The 25,137-nt window shown below is 40.4% G+C and overlaps 1 protein-coding gene and 1 non-coding gene across 5 annotated transcripts in view; both read left to right on the top strand.

Moving 5' to 3' along the window:
- Positions 1-5,528: 5,528 nt before the first annotated feature.
- The window catches only part of GCFC2 (GC-rich sequence DNA-binding factor 2), a 44,656-nt gene continuing 25,047 nt past the window's right edge, over positions 5,529-25,137 (top strand). For 2 of the 4 annotated variants that reach the window (XM_075563060.1, XM_075563063.1), the window contains exons 1-11: positions 5,529-5,910; positions 11,537-11,686; positions 12,430-12,654; positions 13,553-13,650; positions 15,441-15,559; positions 18,915-19,101; positions 20,938-21,061; positions 22,207-22,288; positions 22,495-22,563; positions 22,758-22,870; positions 23,523-23,722. In XM_075563060.1, the coding sequence (XP_075419175.1) occupies positions 5,652-5,910; positions 11,537-11,686; positions 12,430-12,654; positions 13,553-13,650; positions 15,441-15,559; positions 18,915-19,101; positions 20,938-21,061; positions 22,207-22,288; positions 22,495-22,563; positions 22,758-22,870; positions 23,523-23,722 (1,626 nt within the window). In that variant the 5' untranslated portion in view covers positions 5,529-5,651. The remainder of the gene's footprint in view (positions 5,911-11,536; positions 11,687-12,429; positions 12,655-13,552; positions 13,651-15,440; positions 15,560-18,914; positions 19,102-20,937; positions 21,062-22,206; positions 22,289-22,494; positions 22,564-22,757; positions 22,871-23,522; positions 23,723-25,137) is intronic. The other 2 variants (XM_075563062.1, XM_075563061.1) reach the window with 2 other exon arrangements.
- LOC142461934 (U6 spliceosomal RNA) lies at positions 19,984-20,086 on the top strand. The gene has a single exon (XR_012787099.1). It is a non-coding gene; the product is annotated as a U6 spliceosomal RNA (small nuclear RNA).

Raw genomic sequence — 25,137 nt, 5'->3', positions numbered from 1 at the left:
GCCTCATCAAACTATTTTTAAAAGAAAAATCATAAAAACCTTTCTACTCACTGCCATCAAGTCAATTCTGGCTCACTGTGAACCTATAGGTCAGAATAGAACTGGCCCAGTGGGTTTCCAAGACTCTAATCTTTACAGCCTCCTCTTTCCCCTGCGGAATGGCTTTGATTTCAACTGCTGACTTTTGGTTAGCAGCCCAACTCATAATACACTGTACCACGAGTAAACAGTAAATAACAGCAAAGAAAAGAATGAAAAGAAAATCCACAAAATTAATTCAGCACACAAAATTAAAAAACACCACTACACACACACAGCAAAATGGCAGCAGTACAGCCATACTTATCAATAACACTGAATATAAATAGATTATATGCACCAAACAAGAAACAGGAAGCAGCAGAATGGATAAGGAATAGGAGGCTTTAATATACTTCTTACAAGAAGGACATCTTAGCCACAAAGAAAAAGAACGGAAAATAATGTATATATCTATCTATATTTATATCTACCTATATATATCAAGCTATTGGTAATCAAAGAAAAGCATGCGTGGCCATATTCATCTCTTATAAATTAGACTTCAAGGTAAAAACCATCATGAGAGACAAAGAACGCATTACATAATGATTAAAGGGATAATTGAACAAGAAGACCTAATCATAATAAATATCAATGCATCCAGTGGAGACCATCAAAATACATTAGTCCAACTTTTATAGAGCTGAAGAGAGAAAGAGACAATACTAAAATGATAGTAGGAGATTTCAATACACCACTCTTAAGAAAGGACAGATCCGCTGGAAGGAAACTCAGTAAAGACATACAACTATGAATAAACTTTTTTAAGATACAAAAGAACTATACAACATAGCCAATAAAACAAAAGTAAACATTTTTCGGATACTCTCTGCTTTGAAGCAAGATCCGTTTGAGGTCAACAATGATATTCCTTGATCCACATCCTCCTCTGAATCTGGCCTGAACCTCTGGAAGCTCCCTGTCCATGTGCTGCTACAACTGTTGTTGAATGATCTTCAGCACAAACGTACCTGCATGTAATATCAACGATACTGTCAATAATTCCCACATTCTGTTAAGTCACCTATCTTTGGTATGGGTCCAAATATGGACCTTTCCCACTCAGTTGGTCAGGTAGCTCTCTTCTAAATTTCTTGGCATGGGTGAGTGAGTGTCATTGCTTCATCAGCATGTTGGAACATTTCACCTGGAATACCATCAATTCCTGGACCCTTATATTAATTTTGCTAATGCCTTCCATGCAGCTTGGACTTCTTCGTTCAGTCTCTTCAGCCCTTTATCATGTGCTATTTCTTGGTTGAATGTCAACTAGTTCTTGGAGTACAGTGACTCTGTATTCCTTCAGTGATCTCTTCATGAAAGTAAGTATCAAGGCCATATCATAAGAACTACTTGTTCTTAGAGTGCAGCTAGAATTGAGTCCAGCCTTGATGTATGGTGACCCCAACCACAATGGATGAAAATGCTATGAATGTAGAACCATCCCCAAGGTGAGTTAAGGGATCAGACTGTTTTCATTTGTTTAGTTTTGGAAGAAAATTGCTAACTCTTTCACAACAATCCATCATATTTCAAAAGTTTTGTTGAAATTTCTTCAGCATCATAGCAATATACAACCCCCCACCCCGCCCCCTGCTCACAGAGGGGTGAGGGCTACAGATGAGGTGCTTTAACAGGATCAATCCAGCTTTCCTTCCTGTAAGTTTAGATGCCCCCACCAAGTCAGCAGTGCTCCATCTGGCTTCTGGGGGAGACTAGAAATGGTGGAGACAGACAATGTAATTCTGGAGCTTTCACGTGAATTCCATCACAGATTAGTACATGATTATTGAATCTGAAAAACAATCGGGTGCCCAAAGTACTTGGGTTTTCATTGTTTCTAGTTAATAAGTTATATTCTTTTACTCCTTTTAAAAAATAATTATCTTGAACTTGTATCAAAAGCATTACTCAGACTAATCAATACTACTCTAAGATATTTTTTAAAATGTTAAACTTATTCATAGCCGATGTCTGGCTTTCCATCCCAGAAGCTAATCAGCTTTATCTAGTATACTGAGAGTCAGGACAAGACACTTGGTGGTAAACACCTAATTCTCTTCCCAAAAATTAACAGAAGAGGGTTAAAATCTGAACATTAAGATAAAATAGCAGAATTGGTTGAGAATAACTAAATCATGTTGTAATTAGGTGGAGCTCTGTGAAATTGCCAGTGTGTGACCATTTTTTAGTTGCATAACCTGTTAATTCTGAAGGGTGAAACTAGTCATCTATAATTATCAAGTGATAAGTAGTGTCAGATTACCCAATATTTTAAAAGACATTTTATTAGGGGCTCATACAACTCTTATCACAATCCATACATATACATACATCAATTGTATAAAGCACATCCGCACATTCCCTGCCCCAATCATTCTCAAAGCATTTGCTCTCCACTTAAGCCCTTTGCATCAGGTCCTCTTTTTTTTTCCCTCCCTCCCCGCTCCCCCTTTCCTCATGTGCCCTTGGTAATTTATACATTGTTATTTTGTCATATCTTGCCCTATCCGGAGTCTCCCTTTCCCCCTTCTCTGCCGTCCCTCTCCCAGGGAGGAGGTCACATGTGGATCCTTGTAATCAGTTCCCCCTTTCCAACCCACTCACCCTCTACTCTCCCAAGTATCGCCCCTCACACCCTTGGTCCTGAAGGTATCATCCACCCTGGATTCCCTGTGCCTCCAGCTCCCATATGCACCAGTGTACAACCTCTGCCCTATCCAGCCCTGCAAGGTAGAATTTGGATCATGGTAGTTGGGGGGAGGAAGCATCCAGGATCTGGGGGAAAGCTGTGTGCTTCATCGGTACTACCTCGCATCCTGACTGACCCATCTCCTCTCCTAAACCCCTCTATGAGGGGATCTCCAGTGGCCGACACTTGGGCCTTGGGTCTCCACTCTGCACTTCCCCCTTCATTCAATATATATATTCATTCAATATATATATTCATTCAATATATATACACACATACATATATACATACATATACATACACACACATACAGATTACCCAATTAATGAGGTAAGCATGCATTGACTTGTGTTTATTTACTAATCTTTAGTGCAATATCACATTTTCCCCCACTAGATCAAAGCTTCTGACTTGTGCTCACTTACTAATCTGTATAAACAGTCGCATGCTTTGAACCTGCTTCCTACAGATTAGGATTGCATAAGTAAGGAGATGTTTATTTTGTTTATTAGGGAATCTATCTCTGAGTACATAGATAAATAGAACCAAATATACAGAGTGGTCACTCCAGCAAGCCTTGAATTTACAACAGTCCCTCATTGAAGAGATTCTGTTATACACTAAGTGTGATAGTTAAGGTTTATTGTGCCAACCTGGCTGATAAACACATGTGGGATTAATTAAAGGGTGGAGAGAGAAATGGCTCAGTGAGCCTCACCTTTCTATTTCTCAGGTCTCTTGCTTTGTGATGGTCGGATCAGGGTGCAGCTGCCTTAGCCAGTTCCCTGCTTGGACTGGCAAAGCTCACTTCCTGCAAGACATCCCTGAGGAGAAGCCACATGGACCTACCCTGATGCAGCCCTGGGTGCTGGAGCAGCCGTGTGAAGACCCCAGCCAGAGCTGAGATGCTTACATGCTCACTGATTTGGCTTTCCTCCTGCAGTCGGCATCATTGCTTATGTTTTGTGAGACTGAGGAGGACTTTGTAGCTTGGTGTCAGACATATGGGCTAATGTTGGACTTATGGATTTGGACAGCACTAGGTTGGGATGCTTTCTTAATGTACAATTAAGCCTTATATAAAACTCTTCTTATACATGTGCATTTCTGTGGATTTGTTTCCCTAGTTTGCCCAGACTAACACAATAAGGGGGTGCTATATACAGGACTCTATTTCCAGGGCTCTTTCCCCAGTATCTTCTCCTGGTCAGATTCTACACAGATTCCAGTTTACAACCCATGCTGGTCTGTGGTATTTCACATCAGGCTAGTCAATTCTGGTTAAGTGAGGGCAGAAAGATGGCAAGGATCTCACCATTCCGATAAGAAAGTAAAACTACTTGGGATGGATAGTGCCATGTCTATTGAAAAGCTGTCACATTGATTTCATCTGTCCACAACCCTGCAGGAGCCTTGGTGTTGTTGTCCAGTAAAAGTTGAACTGCTAATTGAAAGGTAACTCTGTGGCACCTAACAACATGATGGCAGTGGGTTTGTGCACCTTTCTAACGGAGACAAACACCTAGCACAATTTTGAAGACTGGTGGAGAACCCTCTGAAGGTGTAGACAGTTATCCCATTATGTTAAATAATTTCTACAATTATACAAATTAAATCCTTATAGATAGGCTATTGGTTTTCTTCATGAGGATTATTGAGTTTCCAGATTAGAAGATACATGAAGGGATCTGGATATTGAAAATATCGGTGTGAAGTTCATCATAATAAAATTACTGGTAATATTTCAAAGCAACCACCACCACCCAACATCTTAAAGGTGACTGATTTACGTTGTCTTGGCTCTGAGTCCGTGTTACTTAGAATGTAACCCTATCCACGTGATCTGCAAATGATTTGAAGAACATTGCACTTCAAGGAAGGAGCCCTGTTAATTCTGTTGAGTGCAATGGACTGCAGACCGGCAAGATCTATGGTTCAAACCTAGCATTCACTGCCAAAGAGATACGTGATTCTGTCTGCTGCTGTAGAGATTTACAACCTCAGAAATCCTATCCAGGCTTGCTATGAGTCGGTATCTACTCGATGACAGAGGGAAAGGAGACTTGAAGTGTACTGGTCTAGGACTTAGCATTAGTACCTGGACTACGAGGTGCTTAATACATAGACTTACAGATTATATGACCAGTTCATTATGTAGTGCACAGACGTACAAAGCATCTCCCTCTCTAGTCAGAATTATCTCATGCCTATCTTCCTAATTTTCCTCTCTTAAAGTAATTCATTATTTTTGTATGGAGATTTAGAAGGCAATCATCCTAGAACTTGAGCATTCTGAGTAGTCTGAAAAGCCCAGGGCCCGATGGACCACTCTTTTGCGTCCCCTCCCTTTGCATAGCTTAGTTTGGGGCGTTCATTGTAGCTACCAAGTAAACTTGGTCCATGGTGGGAAGGTGTTTTCCAAATATCTCAAGATTCTCTACTTTCTACCAGTATCATTTTCCCAGCACATTGTTACATCCCCATCAAAAAAACCTTTCGGGTAATGTCCGAAAATTCATCGGGATTTTAAAAAGGGAAAGTTTCATTACAACAAACTAAACATTTATTTATAAATGATCATGCACAGCGCCTTACTCAGACAATGTTCAGTTTACTCACAGAAAGCACAGCAAGCGTGCGAACGCAGCACGTCACTTTGAGGGCGGGGCGTGATCTCGGCCCGCCCCCAGGGAACTGGCCGGCCACTGGAGCCAGGGGAGTGAAGCGCGCATGCGCGCGTTTGAGGACCCGGAGGAAGCCTGAGCTACGTCACGCGGAGCGACGCGCACGGCAGCGGCAGGGCGGAAGCGCGCCGGCTTCTAAGGCTCAGGTTGAAACTTTGAGAGGAGACCCCCAACGAGGTGCCCGGCGCTGTGCCATGGCTCACAGACCGAAAAGGGTTTTCCGGCAGCGCCGAGCCGATTCCAGTGACAGCGACGGCGGCGAGGAATCGTCTAGCGAGCCCGGGGCGCGACGGGAGCAGGGTCCTTTGGAGGAAAAGCCACCTGTAGAGGCGGCCATACGGCCGCTCAGGGACCGGCGCCCTCGGGGCCTAGTCTGGGCGAGTTCCCGGCGGTCCCCAGCAGCAGCGCCCAGCACAAACTGCGACTCCGGCGACACCGGTGACACCGGAAGCGGTGAGGGCCCCGCAGGTGACTCGGAGGGCGGGCGAGAAGTGGTCTTCGCGTGAACCCTGGCTGCACCTTGGGACGTTTGTCTCCCACCCCAACCCCATTTTGATTTATTTGGGCAGTAAAGGGGACCCTGGGCAGAGGGGTGGCCCCTCTGTTTGCATCCCCGAAGGACTGTCATCAGTTGCAGCGATAGTGCAATATTTGGTGTTTATAGCGACCCCAAATCACTAACGAGTCCGCCTTAGTAAGCTGCAAAGTTTTATATACCTTTTGAAAACGTGTCGATTAAGGGAGTTGACCTTTCGTTATAGCAAACATTTAGCCGGAATAGTATATTAGAAGAATCCTAAATGACAGGTTTGGGGGAATTCTCTTTTCCCTGGTTTCCTTTTTTCATCAGTTATTGTCAAACTCTAACATGCAAAATAGGAGTGCCACTAGAGGTTGTCGTGGTTAAGTGTCATCGGGTCCGTTTTGATCCATAGCAGACCTCTGCACAACAGATGGAAACACTGCCTGGTCCTGCGCGCCAGCCTAACAATGGTTCCCATGCTTGAACCCTTTGTTGCAGCCAGGGCGTCATTCCATCTCCTTGAGGGCTTTCCTCTACTCTGCTGCCCCTCTAATTTACCAAACAGCATGTTCTCCTGGGGCTGGTCTCTCCGGACGGCATGTCCAAAAGTTGCCTCTAAAGAGCCCTTTGGTTGCCCTTATTCTAAGACAGACCTGTTTGCCCTGTTAGCAGGCCATGGTACTTTCCCTATAGGATGGCTGATGGGACGCTGTGAGTCCTGAGGCAATTGAAAATCCTATGGCCTGGGTCAAGCACTCCGCAGTCCTCAAAGTAACACCCTTGCTTTTCAATCCTCCAGAGAGGTCTTGTGCCGCAGGGTTACCTAGTGCAACACTGTTTGGATCTCCTGAGTGCTTCTAACATGAGCATTGATTGGGGATCCAAGCAAGACAAAATCCTTCACAGCTTCAAACTTATCTCCATTTCCATGGTGTTACCCAATGGTCCAGTTCTGCTGATTTTGACCTTTTTGTTGAGTTGTAATCCATCCTGAAGGCTGCAATCCTTGATTTTCAGCAGCAAGTGCTTTACGTCCTCCAAACTTCCTAACGTTCAGCAAGCAAGGTTGTGTCATCTGCATATCACAGATTGTTAATAAACTTTGCTCCAATGCTGATACTGCATTCTTCATATTAACCAACTTCTCTGATTATTTGAACATATAGATTGAATGAGTAGAGTGAGAGGATACAATCCTGACACCTTTCCTAATAGCATAATCCGTAATTAGGTTAAATATGAGACCCTGTAGGACTGGGAGAACTGCCACATAGGGCAGTTGCTCTGGTGGCACTGTAGGTTACACGTTGAGGACCTAACCCCAAGGTCAGCAGTTTGAACCCACCAGCCAATCCATGGAAGAAAGATAAGACTTTGTGCCTCTGTAAAGATTTATAATCTGAGAAACCCACAGAGGCAGTTCTGCTTTGCCCTTAAGTTGGAGTGGAGTTGATGAAGGTTTGGAATCTTTTTTATAGAAGCCAACTGGTCATCTTTCTCCTACAGAGTGGCTATTGAGTTTGAATTGGCAAACCTGTTAGCAGCTAACCATTAACCCACTGCCATTGACTCAAAACACTATAGAGCAGTGGTTCTCAGCTTTCCGAATGCCACGACCCTTTCATACAGTTCCTCAGGTGGTGGTGAACCCCCAACCATACAATTATTTTCGTTGCTACTTCATAACTATCATTTTGCTACTGTTATTAATTGGGTGATCCCAAAGGGGTCATGACCCCCAGGTTGAGAGCCACTGCTACAGAGGCTTTCTGAGACTTTCTACCAGATGGAAGGTTTGAACCACAGACCTAGTAGCTACAATGATTGAGAGTGCCAGTGAAATTTTGTTTTTGTAGATTTTATTTATTGATTCTTATATTTGAGAATAAAGCAGACATGTTTAGTAATCCATTTTTTAAAAACTTTAATCATGTTATATATAAGAATATGAAACTTAAAAAATTATTTGGGGTGAAAGTGTACTTAGCAAAACAAGCTTCTATTCAGCAATTTCTCTATAACATTCAGTGTGTTTGTTAAATTTTTCAGTTTGTGTCAGTATTCTCATTCTTTTTTATTCTAGTTGTTCCACATTCATTAATTTATTCTCACAGCTCCTGGCCCTTCCCCCCTAAAAAGAAGAGTTCATTTATGCTTCAGTGTGTCTGTTGTTCATTTGGATAACTTGAAAAAAAATTAGTTACCATTCTCAGGGTGATTTGTTTTTTACTAACATTCTCAAGTGTGATTTTCTTTCTTTCTTTTTTACTTTTTGTGCTAGCTTTCTGTTTAACTAAAAGGTAATTTCATATAAAAGGTAATTTCATCCGGGCAACAGTCTTGGGAACTTTTCCAATCTCAATGGGTCCTATAAGTCAGATTTTGAGAATTTTTAGTTCTGTTCCTTTTCTTCCCCTCCCCCCCCCCGCCCTTTTCTGTCAGCATTCATCTATTGTTCGCCTGATGAGAGCATTTGGTAGTGGTAGGAAGGCATCTTCTGGAAACTTTACTGAGAATAAATAAAAATAAAGATGTCACTAAGAAAGTAAAAGAAACAAAAACTTCTACAGAGTTGAGGTGAAACCTTTAGCAATGACATATCTAATAAAAGTCAAGTCAGTAAACTTCATTAACTCAAAATATATAAGACAAACAATATAATCAAAACAGGGACAAAGATCATGAACATGAACGGACAGACACTTAACCAGAGAGAACAGAGGTGGCCAGCAAATACATAAAAAATGTTCATGATCCTGATCTTTGTGGTCAAGTCCATTCCAACTCATAGCAGCCCTGTGTGTGGTACACAGTAGAACTGCTCCACAGCATGTCCAAGGTTGTATCTGTCCAAAAGCAGTGGGCCGCATCTTTCTTTCACAGAGGAGCTCCTGGGTTTGAGTCCCTGACCTTTCTGTTAGCAGATCAGTGTGCCAATAGAGAAATGCAAATCAACTTACAGTTAAATACCATCTCACTTCTACAAAATGGAAGTGATTTTAAAAAAAGTGCTAGTGATATTGGGTTGCTTTGGAACTCTCGTATACTGCTGAGATCGTAAATGGTCTCATTATAGAAAACAGTATGGTACTTTCTGAAGAAGCAAAGAAATAGAGAAAAATTCTCATGGTCCTGCAGTCCCACTCCCAGGCTTATAACCCAGAGGTGTGAAAACTGACCAATATAGACGTGTGCACATGTCGGTTCCTCCTTTCCAACCCACCCTCCCTCTCCCCTCCCAGTATTGCCACTCACACCCCTGGTCCTAAAAGGATCATCTGCCCTGGATTCCCTGTGTTTCCAGTTCCTATCTGACCAGTGTACATCCTCTGGTCTAGCCATATTTGTAAGGTAGAATTAGGATTGTGATGGGGGATGGGTGGGAAGCATTCAGGAACTAGAGGAAAGTTGTAGTTTTCATCGGTGCTACATCGCACCTTGACTGCTCATCTCCCTTAGACCCCTTTGCAAGGGAATCTCCAATGGCCGACAAATGGGCTTTGGGTCTCCACTCTGCACTTCCCCCTTCATTCACTATGGTAAGATTTTTTTGTTCTGATGATGCCTTATACCTGATCCCTTTGACATCTCGTGATCACACAGGCTGGTGTGCTTCTTCCACGTGGGCTTTGTTGCTTCTGAGCTAGATGGCCACTTGTTTACCTTCAAGCCTCTAAGACCCCAGATGCTATACCTTTTGATAGCCAGGCACCATCAGCTTCCTTCGCTATATTTGCTTATGCACCCGTTTGTCCTCAGGGATCGTATCATGGAGGTGTGCACTCAATGATAAGATTTTTTGTTCTTTGATGCCTGATAACTGATCCCTTCAGAACCTCTTGATCACACAGGCTGGTGTGTTCTTCCATGTTGGCTTTCATGCTTCTGAGCTAGATGACCACTTGTTTATCTTCAAGCCTTTTCATTTAAGATTTTTTTTTTAAAAGGCAGCATTTACCCAAGGACAAAGCACAGAGGTTTGGTAGAAAGGAAGGATGGAAACAGGAAATAGAGAGAAATAGGATAAGTGATAATGCAATGAGAGAATTGCAATGGATGCGTTGAAACAAAATTTTTATGAATTGTTGAATGTAAACCTAACTCACAATGAAAGTAGAAAAAAGGAGATGTCCCCCTCCGCTCCCTCCCCACCCCGCCCATTGCTGGTGGTGTACATGCCACTGCCTTGATTCTTAGCAAGGGATCAGTCGTTTTATCCACCACTGATTTTTTGTTACCTTATATAAACTATCAAGATAATAAACTGCACTCTAGTGTTTCCAAAGCTTTCTGGAACCCTTATGGAAGAAGATTGTCTCATCTTTGTCCCACTGAACAGTTGGTGGTTTTGAATCATCAACTTTACAGTTAGCAGTCCCACCATTGCCCAGCAGAGACACCAGGGCTTCGTAGAAAGGGCGTAGAACATGTGAGTATTATGGTGGAAGAAGCTTTGGCTTCACAGACTCTGAAAGGATCTCAGTGATGCTTTGAGAACCACCGCCCTGATGTGAGCGGAACTCTATATTCCTCCCGCCTTAAGTTTGCTTTGATTACAGAGTTATTTTGAATTATAGTTTAAGTCTTCCATTTAAGGGATATTTTCAAGATAAAAAGTATTATTTGTGTAATCTTATGTTTAAACTTATGTGTAAATATTGCAAAAATAATTGTGGGCTAAAGAATCCTTTCTTATGCATGTTACCAAAAATCACTTTGCATTTTGCTCATTAAATTTTTGTAGCACCCTGTGGATATTATCTCTTTTAATGTTAACTTTAATCAGCAGGTTAACTGAAACTAGTATATGACCTTATGATTTGACTCCAGATCAAAGTGCTTATTACTTATTGCCAGCAGGCATTAAAATCCAGTATAATATAATAGAGCCTAGATTGGGAGGAATTAGTTTCCAAACCTTCATTCTTTGATTGCTAACTTTATTACTTTGGGCATGATATATAGCGTTTCCAGTTCTTCGTGACCTCATCTCTGTTCGCGCCTATGTTTTAGAACTGTATTAAAGAAAGGAGCTATGTAAAGCAGGGTTCATTATGCTTGGCACACCGGAATTATTCATGAGAAAAAGGGGTGCCACTCATTCACTACCATTCTTTTTCTCTTCTGTTTCAGGTAGTCCATCGGCTTTGATGTTTTTCTTTTTCCTCGTGTTCTGACTTCTCATTTCTTCCTTATTGCGTACTTTATTTTAGAGAAGTAGATAGTACAAATTGAGTCTTCATACATTTATTAGATAATTGGTTTCCAAAAGGCTGAGAGAGGAAGAACTGTTTGGATGACTGTTAGATATTATGTCGGAGTCATTCTGATAACTCCATCATAAGTTGGTTCGGATGGAAGTGAATACTTGGATTTTTTCCCCCTTACTATTGCCTTTTATTTTCAGTATCTCTCAATCTGATCTTTGTTTGTCCTGAAAGTTTTGGAGCACTACTTATAAACTTACAACAGTAGAATTAAAAACCATATTATAAATATGCCATGTATTCAGAATTTCAGTCATCGATTCCAGTATTTTCCCCCCTTTCTTATTAGATTCTGAAAATGCCCTGGCAGAATCCGAAACAGTTGATCTCTCAACCGATGAGGAAGATGGAACGCGTCAATGCTCAGAAAGTAAAGGGTATCAGAGTTCACCTCCCAACACATCTGGCTCATCAGAGGAAAAAGAATTTTCACCAGCAGGTTGGTAAATTTTAGGATTTTTTAAAATAATGTATTTCATAATATCAATATTTTCTGTGCCAGGGGTTCTCATTTTCAGTGGCATAAACTAGTGAAGTACAGGGTAACTTGTTAATATTTTCTATTCAAGTATCAAAATTATGTATGTCAACGGAAAAGTAACTGCAAATAAAATAAAAAGATAGGCTGAAAGTTTGTCACCCCTTAGAATTCAGAGAGAGATAACCTAATAGCTAAAACCGGAAACATGTAAACTCACCTTCTTGTGGACTCCACCACATGATGGCGGAGGCCCTCATGCTTGTGCTCTGCTGAGAGACTGTCACTCCCTGGATTGGTGAATGCCCACAGGGGGTGCAGTCCATGGACGGGAAGTTAGAGGCTCCAGGCTTAGCCATCTCCACTTCCTTACCCTAGCCATTTGAGAGCTTCTGGGATGAAACATGGCTAACCTTCAACAAAAAAGTCAGTAACAATCCCTGATGGCTCTAAGACTGAGAGATAAATTGAACTGTTGTAATACATTTTCTGGTTCTTTCAGATTTGATTCATTTATCTATTTAATTGCTGTCAAATTATTTCCATTTCTTCCTTTACTGATGGAAATTTTGTGCCATTTATCAAATTACAGGTGTGTGTCAAAATAGTTTAAAAAAACATGGTGCCTTTTGATTTTGTGTAAATGTGAGAAATACTTCTTTTAACTGGTATGTTGTTTTCAGCGGCCTCTCTGTTTCATTCAGTTAGAATACGAGACGCAGCGTTCATTCAGGCAGCCCGCAGAAAACGAGAGCTGGCCAGGGCCCAAGGTGACTACATATCTTTGGATGTAAAACAGACTTCCACCCTCTCAGGCACGGAGACCAACAGTGACGGAGATCCTGAGAGTGAACCCGATGACCATGAAGAAAGAATACCGTTCACCCGAAAGCCTCAGACACTTCAACAAAGAATGGCTGAGGAAATAGGTACGTAGCTATTTATCAGTACGTAGAGATGAAGGCATTTTCATTGGAGTGTGATATTGTGATAAAATTCCCTGAGAAGCATAGATTAATGTCCTATTTAAAGTTATGTTGATTTTGATTTTTTATTTAATTTGGTTGATGGGAGTTATGGCCTCTAAAAGTTGTACCTATAAGTATGTGTAGCATTGCTTGACTGTTTGACACATTTAAAAAGCAAAACCAGCATCATATGCCATATTTATGAAAATACAAAACCCATCATTATCACCTTATAACAGTTCTGCTAACATAGAAGCAGCTGTAGGTGCTTGTGTTAAAAGGTGTTTAGGGGTTGTGTTAAAAGTTCCCTACTTCACTAAAAAATATTTCTTCTGTCAGTCTTTTAAGTCTGTTTACATAATTCTCTTTTATAGGCATTAATATAATATGCATTTTACTAAAGTGTTTGATACGTCTAAAGAATATTTTTTCCAGAGAGAATTTTGATTCCTTATAATCCAGAAAATATTAACTCAGTTATCAGTGTTTGGATTCGCACATAGGGTTGGGAAGTTCTTTGGTCAGCAAAGCCAACCATTGCACTCGTACTTGTTTTCCATATCCCAGACCGTGCTGGTTGAATGGCGCGTTTGGTGATAAGAGTAGGAGCCGGAGTCGTATGGCAGAATTCAAGTCCCATGTTTCGCACCACCCGAGACAAGTTATTGAGCCCCTCAGCTTCTGATTTCTCACTCATACATGAGGGCACTAATAGTGCATTTAACCAGGACTCTTGCTAAGGGTAAATAGGTTAATGCGTACAATTACTGCGGAACCCCCAAATGTTACCTGCTGCTAGTGGGACGAAAGACTACTGAATGTTTATACGTGTGGTTTTTGTCTTGATTCGCTTTGGTAGCCACCAGAGATGAAGATATAAGTGAAGACAGCCAGGAAGATGAAAATCAGGATGTTTGGGAACAGCAACAAATGAGGAAAGCAGTTAAAATCATAGAGGTAGTAGTTTTCTTATATTTATTAGTGTCCTGTGGTTTGTATAGCAAATTGTTCACATCCGAGAGTCTCAAACTTTCTCGTTCATGGACCCATAGTAGCTTGCTATTTTTATCACGGTACTCCTAGGCCAGAAGACTTGCCAGGCAGTTATGTTTATTAAATAGTTAAACAAAACAACATCAAAACACATTGCCATTACTTGATGCTGACTCACAGTGACCCTGTAGGACAGGGTAGAACAGCCCCTCTGGATTCCTGAGACTGTAACTCCTTAGAGGAGTAGAGGGCTTCATCGTTCTCCCAAGGAGTGGCTGGTGGCTCAGAACTGCTGGCCTTGTGGTTAATGCCCAACACTTAGCACCATGCCACTAAATAATCAGGTCCAAGGAGAGAGTGAAAGTACGCCCTTCCAACCTAGTGTGCAGTTCACGTAGCACACAGAATCACACAGTGCGGCTGCTTCCTTTGCTGTGTGTTGATTTGCCAAGAGTCTTGCATCAGAAATGAGAGAGTTCATTGAAAGGAATGCCGTACAATTCACATTGTAACATTGGATTAAATAGTGCTAGTAGTCCACCAGACGCTGAGTATTGTTTTCCCTAAAAAGAATGTAAACTATCTCACAGTGCCCTTTGTGTTCACGGGGACGCCGTGGCACATGGCTTGTGAACCACAGGCCACGGTGTGCGTATCATTTTAATTCAGATACCTTCCCTGGATATATTCCTGTTTTCACATACTTAAAATGAATTAATTTCTCAGACCTTCATAACATTCATTAGAGTCGGTGGATTATTCTACTCGATGAACCTTTTAGATATTGCTAATCAGATTTTTCTCCTTTGTTAATAAAATTAATGAATATTATCTTTTTTTTCCTTCTCTCATTCTCTTCCTTTTGTTTAAAGGTGTTTTTTATAATGTGTTTTTGATCTATTACTTAGGATTTCTAACTAGCCAAGAATAATACTATAAATCAATGGGGCTCCTCAGCCAAACAACTTGTTATATATTGGACATATTAGGACTGTGTTTCTCTTGCAGAGAACACAAGTACCGATGACTTCCACAAATGTAAAAGCTTTATCCCTCCAGTAGAATTTCACGTAGGTTTCATTGGTACGGATGGATGGATGTACAGCTGCTTCTATCCTGAAAAAGTCGTGTTCACCTTGTGGGAAATAGGTGTTTGTTTAGCCCAAGGCTCCTCCAACTGTTTAAACAGGGGCCAGTTCACTGTCCCTCAGACCCATTGGAGGCCGGACCATAGTTAAAGAAAACTATGACCAAATTCCTGTGCCCACTGCACATATTTTATTTTGAAGTAAAAAACCAAACGGGGCAAGGACACCCGGCGGGCTGGATAAATATCCTTGGCGGGTCGCATGTGGCCCGCAGGCCGCAGTTTGAGGAGGCCTGGTTTAGCCAGACAAGAGTATTACCACCCAAGGTAGTATTCGCCAAGGACCACTGATTCTTCAAAAGCTGAATGAGCCTCTAAGAGAGGGTGTTCTTGAGAACATTGGATTGCAAACAAGATTGGCTCAAAACCTTGAAACTAAATACTTGTGAAAAGATAAGATTTTATTATTTGCTTCGTGTGTGCACTTAAAGTTCTAAACTTAAAACTGAGGATTTTAAAAGCATTTTGTTTTTGTGAAAAGTTGTGTTGGGTGTGGAGCTTTTACACTGCTAAGAACCTAAAAGTACTCAATCTCCTTTTCTGCTATTAACACACTGTAACGGAGATGAAAGGGTTTGAAAAATGAAGGTTCTCCTATTATTTTTAGGGAAGAAATATAGTAGACCTATCACCCAGAAGAGACTCTCAAAGCGTGAAGAAGTTTGATACTTCTGTTTCATTTCCACCAGTAACTTTGGAAATGATCAAGAGGCAATTAAATACTAGGTAAGTAACCTTCACTTTCAAATGCATGTTTGTTCCAGACACTTAGTAGTAAAATAAATTAGAACTCCATTTTTAAGGATTAATTTTAAATATTATGTGGTATTGTGAGTGCAAATAGCTTTTCCTATATTGACATGTTATCATATTTACACATTTATTTGTCTTCATTACCTACCGTATATAACTGAACATAGCTGACCCGAGTATCAGCCAAGGCACCTAATTTTGCCACAAAAACTGCATTAAAAATGTGCTGCAGAGGAGCCAGTGGGGCGAAGCTACCATCTGTGGGATTATGACTGAACACCTCTAAGTCAGAATCCCGCCCAGAAGGAACGATACGGCAGCGCCGCGGAGCCTCGGTTGGACTCAGATAGCCAGCGCCCCGCCGCCCTGCTGCGTGTTGGGACCTGGGCCCGGTGCGGAGTGCCCCTCGTCCCTGGAAACGGAGCGCGGCCGGAAAGGCGGCCGCCCCCTCGCCCTTCACGCACCGCACGTTCGTGGGGAGCCTGGTGCTAAACCATTTGTAGACGACCTGCTTCTGGGTCGGGGTTTCGTATGTAACAGAGCAGCTCCCTCGCTGCGATCCATTGAAAGTCGGCCCTCGACACAAGGGTTTGTCGAAAAAATAAAGAAAGAAAAAGACAAAGAAAAAAAATGTGCTGCAGAACTCAGCTTATACACGAGTATATACAGTAATTAAAATCTGTAAACAAAAAATTTTGTTGCTGTTACCGATATGATCATAAGCATTCTTCTGCATGATTAAATAGCCTTTAACCTTTTTTAGAAAAAAAAACCATTTTATTAGGGGCTCATACAACTCTTATCAAATCCATGTATACATCAATTGTATAAAGCACATCTGTACATTCTTTGCCCTCATCATTTTCAAAGCATTTGTTCTCCACTTAAGCCCTTTGCATCAGGTCCTCTTTTTTTCCCCAGCCTTTAACCTTTTTAAAAATACCATGTTCCCCTATGTAGTTGATAGACCATAATTTGAGTACTTCTCTGACGGACATTCTGATTTTGAAATTGGTCAGTTATACCTAAAGCTACAGATGGTGACCGTTTGATTCTAAATAAGGGGGCTTCACAAAGCTTGGGAAAATCCCATGATCTTTTAAGTCTATGTTTTCATATACCATATATACTTGAGTATAAGCTGACCTGAGTGTCAGCCGAGGCACCTAATTTTACCACAAAAACTGCATTGAAAAGGTGCTGAAAAACTCAGCTTATACTCGAGTATATATGGTACTCTTTGAAGTGCCCTTGTATGTCTGACAGCTTGTTAAGTAATTTCTGTAAATTACTTGGTAATGGATAAGCATGTTCTTATGGCTCTTGACACAAATTGCCTTTCCGAAGCACAACTTTTAAAAATTCATTTGTTGTTAAATGTCATCAAGTCTCTGGACTCACAGTGGTCCCATGTGACAACAGAACTACGGCATGTGCTTTCCGAACCTCTAACAGAAGCAGAATGCCCATGCTTTTCCTACTGAGCTTCTGGCTGTTATTGATACTTGTCCCTTAAATACCAGAACCATGTCTATCCATATAGGTTAGGCAGCATAACCAATCCCGAGAACAAAACAGTGGGACATGGGAAAGGAGGAGGTGGAAGAAAGGGGATGGGGTGGGGGAACCAACAAGCCAAGGGACAAGGGAACAATTAGAGATCTAAAATTGATGGTAAGGAAGGTGTAAAATGTCTGATGGGGTTTGATTAAGTGCAATGTAGCCTAGAGAAAGTACTGAGAGTCGAATGAAAGTCGATCATGGTAGTGACACAGGAGAAAAGTAGAAAGAAATAGAGGAAAGAACTAGGAGGCAAAAGACATTTATAGAGGTATAAATATAGGCATGTACATATGTAAATACATTAATATATAATGAAAGGGATTTAGGTCTATATACATACATCTATATATTATCAAGGTAGCAGCCAGGCATTGGGTCTCTACTCAAGCCCTCCCTCAACTCAAGAACAATTTGTTCTAATAACCTGGCATTTTGTGACCTGCCTGACAAGATTTCTGAAGTCTAAATGGGTGCATAAGCAAATGTGAAGAAAGCTGATGGTGCAAGGCTATTAAAAGATACAGCATCTGGGGTCTTAAAGGCTTGAAGTTAAACAAGTGACCATCTAGCAGGGAAGCAACAAAGCCCACATGGAAGAAGCACACCAGCCTGTGTGATCACAGGTGTTCACAGGATCAGGTATAAGGCATCGGGAAACCTAAAACAGAACAAAACAAATTGATGCAAATGATGGGTGTTGGAGTGGAGACGCAAAACCCATCTTTAGACACTTGGACATTCCCTGATAGAAGGGTTACAAGGGAAGAACATGACAGCCAGAGTGCAGCACAGCATTCCTCTAGTTCTTTAATGCTTCCTCCCCCCACTATTATGACCCCAGGTCTACCTTAAAATCCAGCGAGACTGGAGCATGCACACTGGCACAGATAAGAGCTCTCAACACAGAATCCAGGACAGATAAACCCCTCAGGAACAGTAATGGGAGTAGCGCTACCAGAGTGGGGGGAGAATGGTGCTAAATGGGGAATCTATATGATGATTGACATATTAAACCCCCCCAGCCACGTACACCCCCAGTGGGATGAACAACAGAAACATAGGCAAAAGGAAACAGCAGGTATTTTAAGATATGAAAATAATTTATAATTTATCAGGGGTCCATGAGGGTGAGAAGACAGGGAAGGAAGCGATGAAAGAGGACCTAATACCAAGGGCTCAAGCAGAAAAAAAAGGCTTTGAAATTGATGGCAACATATGTACATATGTGTTTGATACAGTTGATATATGGATTGTTATAAGAGCCTCCAATAAAGTGATTTATTAATAATAAATACCAAAATCAAACTCACTGCCCTTGTGCTGCTCAGGATTTAATGTGTGTCTTTAAGCTGATGAGAGAACGTATATGGTGGTGAAAGGTTACCTAGTCCTTTAACAGTTTGATAAAGGGAACAAGCTTGATTCTCCTGCTTCACATAGAACATTTCATGTCTATCTGTTTCATTTTGTTTACGACTTAAAATAGGTTGAAAATTCTTTTCTTCAATGTCTTTTTTACAAATTAAGTTAGCCCTATTCCTTTTTTATACTGTAGCTAAAATGTATTTGGTTTTGAGTTTGAATTCCAATTCACTCCAGTCCATAAATACCAGTGCTCTCTACTCCTTTTACCCTTTGAGACCTCTTCCTAGGCCATACTCTTGTTTACTATTCAAGTTTGCTACATGAAACCCAGATCGCTGTTTATTATGTAGAAATTAAAGCTTAAAAATAATATATCAGTATTTATTTTTATTTTGTTTAGGTTAACATTATTACAAGATACTCACCGTTCCCACCTGAGAGAATATGAAAAATACATACAAGATATTAAGAACTCAAAGAGTACAATCGAGAACTTAGAGAATTCCTCAAGTCAAGCTTCAAATTATAAATTCTATAAGAGTATGAAGATTTATGTGGAAAATGTAATTGATTGTCTTAATGAAAAGGTATGTGACCCTAAATATTTATATTATATTCTTTTTTATTGTTTATATTTTTTATTTCTTGACCATGTAGGTTTTAAAATAAATAAAGGTATTTTTTAATCATTTTATTAGGGGCACATGCAACTCTTATCACAATCCATACATACATCAATTGTGGAAAGCACATTTGTACATTCATTGCCCTCATCCTTCTCAAAACATTTGCTCTCCACCTAAGCCCATGGCATCGGGTCCTCATTTTTTTCTCGTCCCTCCCCACTCTCCCCTCCCTCATGAACCCTTGATAATTTATAAATTATTGTTTTGTCATATCTTGCCCTGTCCGACGTCTCCCTTCACCCACTTTTCTGTTGTCCGTCCCCCAGGGAGGAGGTCACATGTAGATCCGTGTAATCGGTTCCCTCTTTCCAACCCACTCTCTCTCTACCCTCCCAGTATCGCCACTCACACCCCTGGTCCTGAAGGGATCATCCGCCCTGGATTCCCTGTGTTTCCAGTTCCAATTATTTTTTCCTAGTGCTTTTTTCCCCCACACTTTTTTGACATTTAACTAGTCCTAAAATAATAGACATTTTAGTTTTTGCAGTTATGTTGGTATCATAAATAGTAAGATACATATTTGCTATAGAATTTTTGTGTAAAATTTGATTTGTGTATGTAATGAATTATTAAGTCACAGGTTAAAGGCTTATAAAACATATTGCTAAATTGTCCTCTAAACAGATATGCCCCATTTAATCCTGTATTAACTACCTACTGTTTTTCTTGTCAGTTATTTGTCACTTTTGCATTGTTTCCTTTTTGAGTCTTTGTGGGGATTTTTCTTTTTTAACTCAGTTGGTAAACATTTTTTATACCTTAAGTATTTTACTACTTTAGTGTACACTTTAACAGCATACACACTAAAATTGGAATGATACAGAAAAGGTTAGCATGACCCCTGTACAAGGTTGACATGCAAATTTGTGGTGTTCATATTTTTTTTAATTATTACTTTATCCAATTTGATAGCTTGCTTTCCCCAAATAACATGCATTATACAGTCTTATGAAAATTGTGTAACCCCCTCACGTGTTAGTTTGCTGTGTATATTGTGTGTGCTATGCACACATATTGGAAGTGCAGGCACGCACTATTTTTGTGGACACATGACTTGTGAAAAAAAATGGATAAACTTCCTGGTTTGTTTTATCTTGATTTTGTTTGTGATCATTTTGTATTGCCAGATTTTTCCATCTTTCCCTTTGTAGTTTCTGTTCTTGTTTTACACGTTCATTTCTGCTCCACAGCTACCATACTTAACTCTGAGTAGATGTCTATTTCATTTTAACTTTTTTATACCCATCATTTCCTCCTACAATCCTATTTCCAAAGAAGGAACCTTCCCCTCTCTCATCGCCTTTCAGTTTGCATTTATAGACATTTATCATTATTCCAAAAAGCCTAATGGCACAGTGGATCTTAAAGGCTAAGCTGCTAACCCAAAGTCAAACTTTTTAAACCACCCGCCATGGAAACTGGAGCAGCCCTGTGTCCCAAGGGGCCCCCATGAGAGGGAATTGACCCAGCAGCAGTAATAGGAGTTGATTTTCTTAATATTAATATTAAAATATTGGTGCCTAGATATGTTGCCCACCATATTTTATAATTAAGACGTGATGCTCTTGAAAGTATTGTACGAGTTTTTTTGTGTGTACATGATCTTGTTAGGTTCATGAACTTGTTTCCATGTACAATAGAATAAAACATGGCCTGGTCTTGTGCTACCCTTTTTTGTACTTTACATAATTCATTTTTCATACCCTGCAAAATGTTACTTATTTTTATGTATTTCAGATTATCAACATTCAAGAAATTGAATCATCCATGCATGCACTTGTTTTAAAACAAGCCATGACCTTGACGAAGCGCAGGCAAGATGACTTAAAACAGGAATCCACGTGTTTACAGCAGTTATCACGTGAGTGTTTTATGTAGTCAATTTATTTATTGTACTTTAAGTTATCAATTCTTTCACATAGTTCCCTTTTACTCGCCCTTCCAAAAACTTTAAAACATGTAGAACTAAGGCTTTAAAATGTCTCAAACTTAGTCTAAGACTAAACATAAAAAATTATAACATAATTATTTAGTATTAAAGGCAAAATATTTTTTATGGACCATTTAATGGTTATTTTAAGATAGTTCACAAAAGTCTCTAGTCTGTGTCAGAAGCCTCACTCTAAAGAGTTCAGGGCCTTTCCACGAATATGATAGGAATGTTAAAGGAAAAAATCATGGTTTTCAGCCGAGATAATACTATTTCTAGTAAGAGGTGAATGCTTCTCTTTTTGCATTACACTGATATTGTATTTGTCAGAGATACCTTCTTTTGGTTGAGGGATTGCTAGGGGATCGTGAAAGAGATGAGACCTACTCAAGTAACATATAAAGGCAAAGTCTTCATCTCTCGACCACATGGCATTTTGCATGCCCAGTGAGAAGGAGCCCAGGGGTCAGACTCTGGGCTGCTTCCCCAAAGAGCCGCACTGCACAGGAGCAGGTGGTGGCCCTCTGCTTCTGCTTCTGTAGCCTGGAGCTCGGGAAACCCTCTGGGGCAGTTCTGGTTTGGTTCTATCGGTTGCTGTGCGTCAGTGAACCAACTTGATGGCAGTGGGGTGGTTTCATTGTTTTGCATTATCTCTTTTTGGTTAAAATAAGTAGTATGAATGGAATATTGTAATACAAATATTTTCAGCACTTGACTACAGGGACAGAAAAATTGGTAAAAGCTGCTGAAAAAAAATTTTAAGGAAGTAAGTTTTGTGGTGGCATTTTGTTACTGTTTTCAAATGCCGACCTCTATTCTGCATCCATGGGACCGTTTCTTTTAACAAGCAAACTAAAGCCGGCCAACACTGCCCGGGATCTCATTGCCACGTGGCATGTGATAATGACTTACGATGCTTAAGCATAATGGCATAATGACTTAGAATGCTTAAGCACACTATTTGTGTGTTTATGTTTATATATGCATATATACAGACAAGAAACGACTTGTTTCACATATTTTGCTGTACTGTTTTAGAGAATTTGCCATTTGAAATTAGGTTTATTCTTTAACAGGTCAGGCTGAGACATCAACCAATGGAAGTTTGGCTTTAGATGAAAAGACACAACAGATTTTAGAAGAAATGGACTCCCGAAGGTAACTCTGAAGAGTTAGAGCGTCACTGAGCAAGGTCTCCTCACTACTGATGCCTGTGATAGATTTGACTGTAACCTAAAATTAATGTATGAGAACAATGTAAAACCAAACTTTAAATAGATTGTACTCAACCCCTAAATTTAAAGACACACTGTTAAATCTGGGTCAGTTGAAAGGAGTCAGTAAACTGAGGTTTATCCGTCTAGGAATTGCTCATGGAAGCCAGTCGTAGGCTGCCATCTTCAAATTCTCGGCAGCCCATGGGAACGTCCTAGGTAAGAATGTCTTATCATAACTGAAAAGAGAGAGGCACGGATTCAGGTTAGCACTGCTAAGACTTCCAAAATGCTAACAGAAAACGACCTGAATTTGATGATGACAGTCCTGGGCATTGTTACTGTTTGAAAATATTTATTTTTAGCAAGAGCTGTTTACTTTCCATTCATGTTTGGTTTATTACAAAATATAGAGCCCGAAGAAGACAGGCAAGGATGCTTTCTGGCAACTGTAATCACGAGGAAGGAACCTCCAGTGATGATGAACTGCCGGCGGCAGAAGAGGCGGACTTCCAGAAGAGCCAAGGTGGGTTGCCAAGTGTTTATTGTGTCTGATAAAAGGGATATAAAATGTGGTAAGTACTTTGTTACAGTTTTTTCCTTGGTTGGAAATTGTTAGAGAAAAAGGAAAGCATGCCATTTCCTTTATGGGTTTCCCTTAGTTGTTCTTATCCCTTGTTGGAAATTTTAACATTTTAGTTTCATTTTAGCGCCACACACTCTCTGTAGCGCTATTTTTAATTCAAACACCTGAATTTAGTGAGACTATTTGTGCATTATGTGATTATAAGATGTGGGTAGCTGAAAGAATATTGGCTTAGAAGTTAAGTAGACTTGGATTTGAATAAGGGCCATATTTTAGGTGGTAGTCGTTTAAATACGTGAGCTCACTAAGTGGGGCCTACATGTAATTTTTTTAATTATTGTGTGTCTCTGTGTGTGTGTTGGTTTATTTTGTAAATAAGTAGGGTAGTAACACATAGTTGTGCTGAAATGAGGTTATGTATTGGTAACACTTTGATCTATATGAGGGCATGCTAAGTGGTATGGGATAGCAGTGTTGATGTTACAGTTATTGAAGTGATCTCTAAATTAAAAACAAATTTATGTCTTAATAGCAAAGGACATTTTCAGTTTGTCCTCAAGCAGCGGCATAATATAAAGAAATTATTTTACAGATGATATTTTACAAAATCACGCGAAGATTTTTGAAGATGTACATGAAGATTTTTGTAACATTCAGAAAATTTTGTTGAAATTTCAGCAATGGCGAGAAAAGTTTCCTGATTCCTATTATGAAGCTTTTATTAGTTTGTGCATACCGAAGCTGCTAAATCCCCTAATACGGACTCAGCTAATTGACTGGAATCCTCTTAAGGTAATCATGCTTAACGTATGAGGAGACTTCAAAAAGTTGGTGGAAAAATTGAATTAGAAATGGTTTTTCCCAGGAACTTTTTAAAGCCCCTGTCTGTGAAAAAAAAATAATCTTCTTGGTTTCTTAAATTCTCACGCTATCGGGTGCGCTATACATTACCTTGCCCGTGGCGTTGCTGCTGATAATTCGTGCTTCGAAGCAAGAGGTTAGCAATGTGGACATGTTTTCTTGGTCCTTGCATGATTTTTAAAGCTTAGTGGCAATAGGCCTTAGTACAGCAAATACTTTTGTTGTTGTTAAGCTTCAGCTTTGTTAATTTTGGGTCTTCCAAGAAAAAGCTTAAGCTACTAATTGTACCTTAAGAATTTGATATTCTGTGCAGGGAAATTAGACTTAAAGAGCCTTGCTCCAAGGGCTCTGAAGTTGGACATAGTGTGCTGGGAAGAGTTCACCGGAACAGCTATCTAGAGCAGGATCTTAAGGTGGGCTTTAAAAAGAGTGTGGAGGACTGAAGCAGGAAGAGAGAGAGAGAAATAGGAGTTCAGTGATAGTGGCATGATGAAAGTTAGGTATAGGGAGCCCAGGTGGCTTGGTAGTTCCTTACATGTTGGGCTGATCTTCACAAGGTCAGCAATTTGGAAACCACAGCGACTCCACAGAGAGAGGCTAGGTTTTCCATTCTGATGAAGAGCTGTGGCTCAGTGACCATTCTGCCCTGGCCTGGAGGGTCACTATGAGTTGGAATTACCTTGATGGCAGTGAGAGAGCAGTAATCCAACTCGAAGAGAAATGGAGGTATATCCTTGAGCACTTGCTAGAGTCAAGTTCAAGGTGATTAATCCCACACATAGGGGAGAGTGATGGATGGAAGAGTGATTACAATAAGTAGAATGGAAAGGATCACATGATCCCTCCAAATCCGAAGATGCCCTCAGGGCTTCAATTCTGCAAGAATGACAACTAATAAAAATGGGGTCTCTCCAGAGAGAGAAAAGGGTTAGTGGCAGTTTCACTTCATAGATAATTAAATAACATTGGAACATTTGCATAGCTACACTTAGTAACCAAACAAATGAGAAACTGAAGTTCTAGGAAGAGAGGAAAGCTGAGGACCAAGATTTAGCAAGTGGGAGAAATGTCCATTTCTCTTTCTCTGCTGTAGTCATGCAGGCCTGTTGGCATCTTGTTAGGGTCGGGGCCACATGGTCTTCAGAGTACAAGAACCACAATGTCTCCTCGGATAGTGCTAGGTAGTCCGTCGGGCTCAGCCTACGTATTAAGCATTTGACCAAAATTGAGCATTCTTTTATGCCTAGCAATGGTCTATTCATTCAGTAGACAACTAATAATTGGATAGCTGTCTAGTAAACTGAATCGTGTAATTTACATGTTTGTGCTTCTGAAAATTAAGGGAG

This window comes from Tenrec ecaudatus, chromosome 11 (assembly GCF_050624435.1).
Source record: "Tenrec ecaudatus isolate mTenEca1 chromosome 11, mTenEca1.hap1, whole genome shotgun sequence".
Lineage (NCBI taxonomy): Eukaryota > Metazoa > Chordata > Mammalia > Afrosoricida > Tenrecidae > Tenrec > Tenrec ecaudatus.
This window is presented reverse-complemented; position numbering and strand designations above follow the sequence as displayed.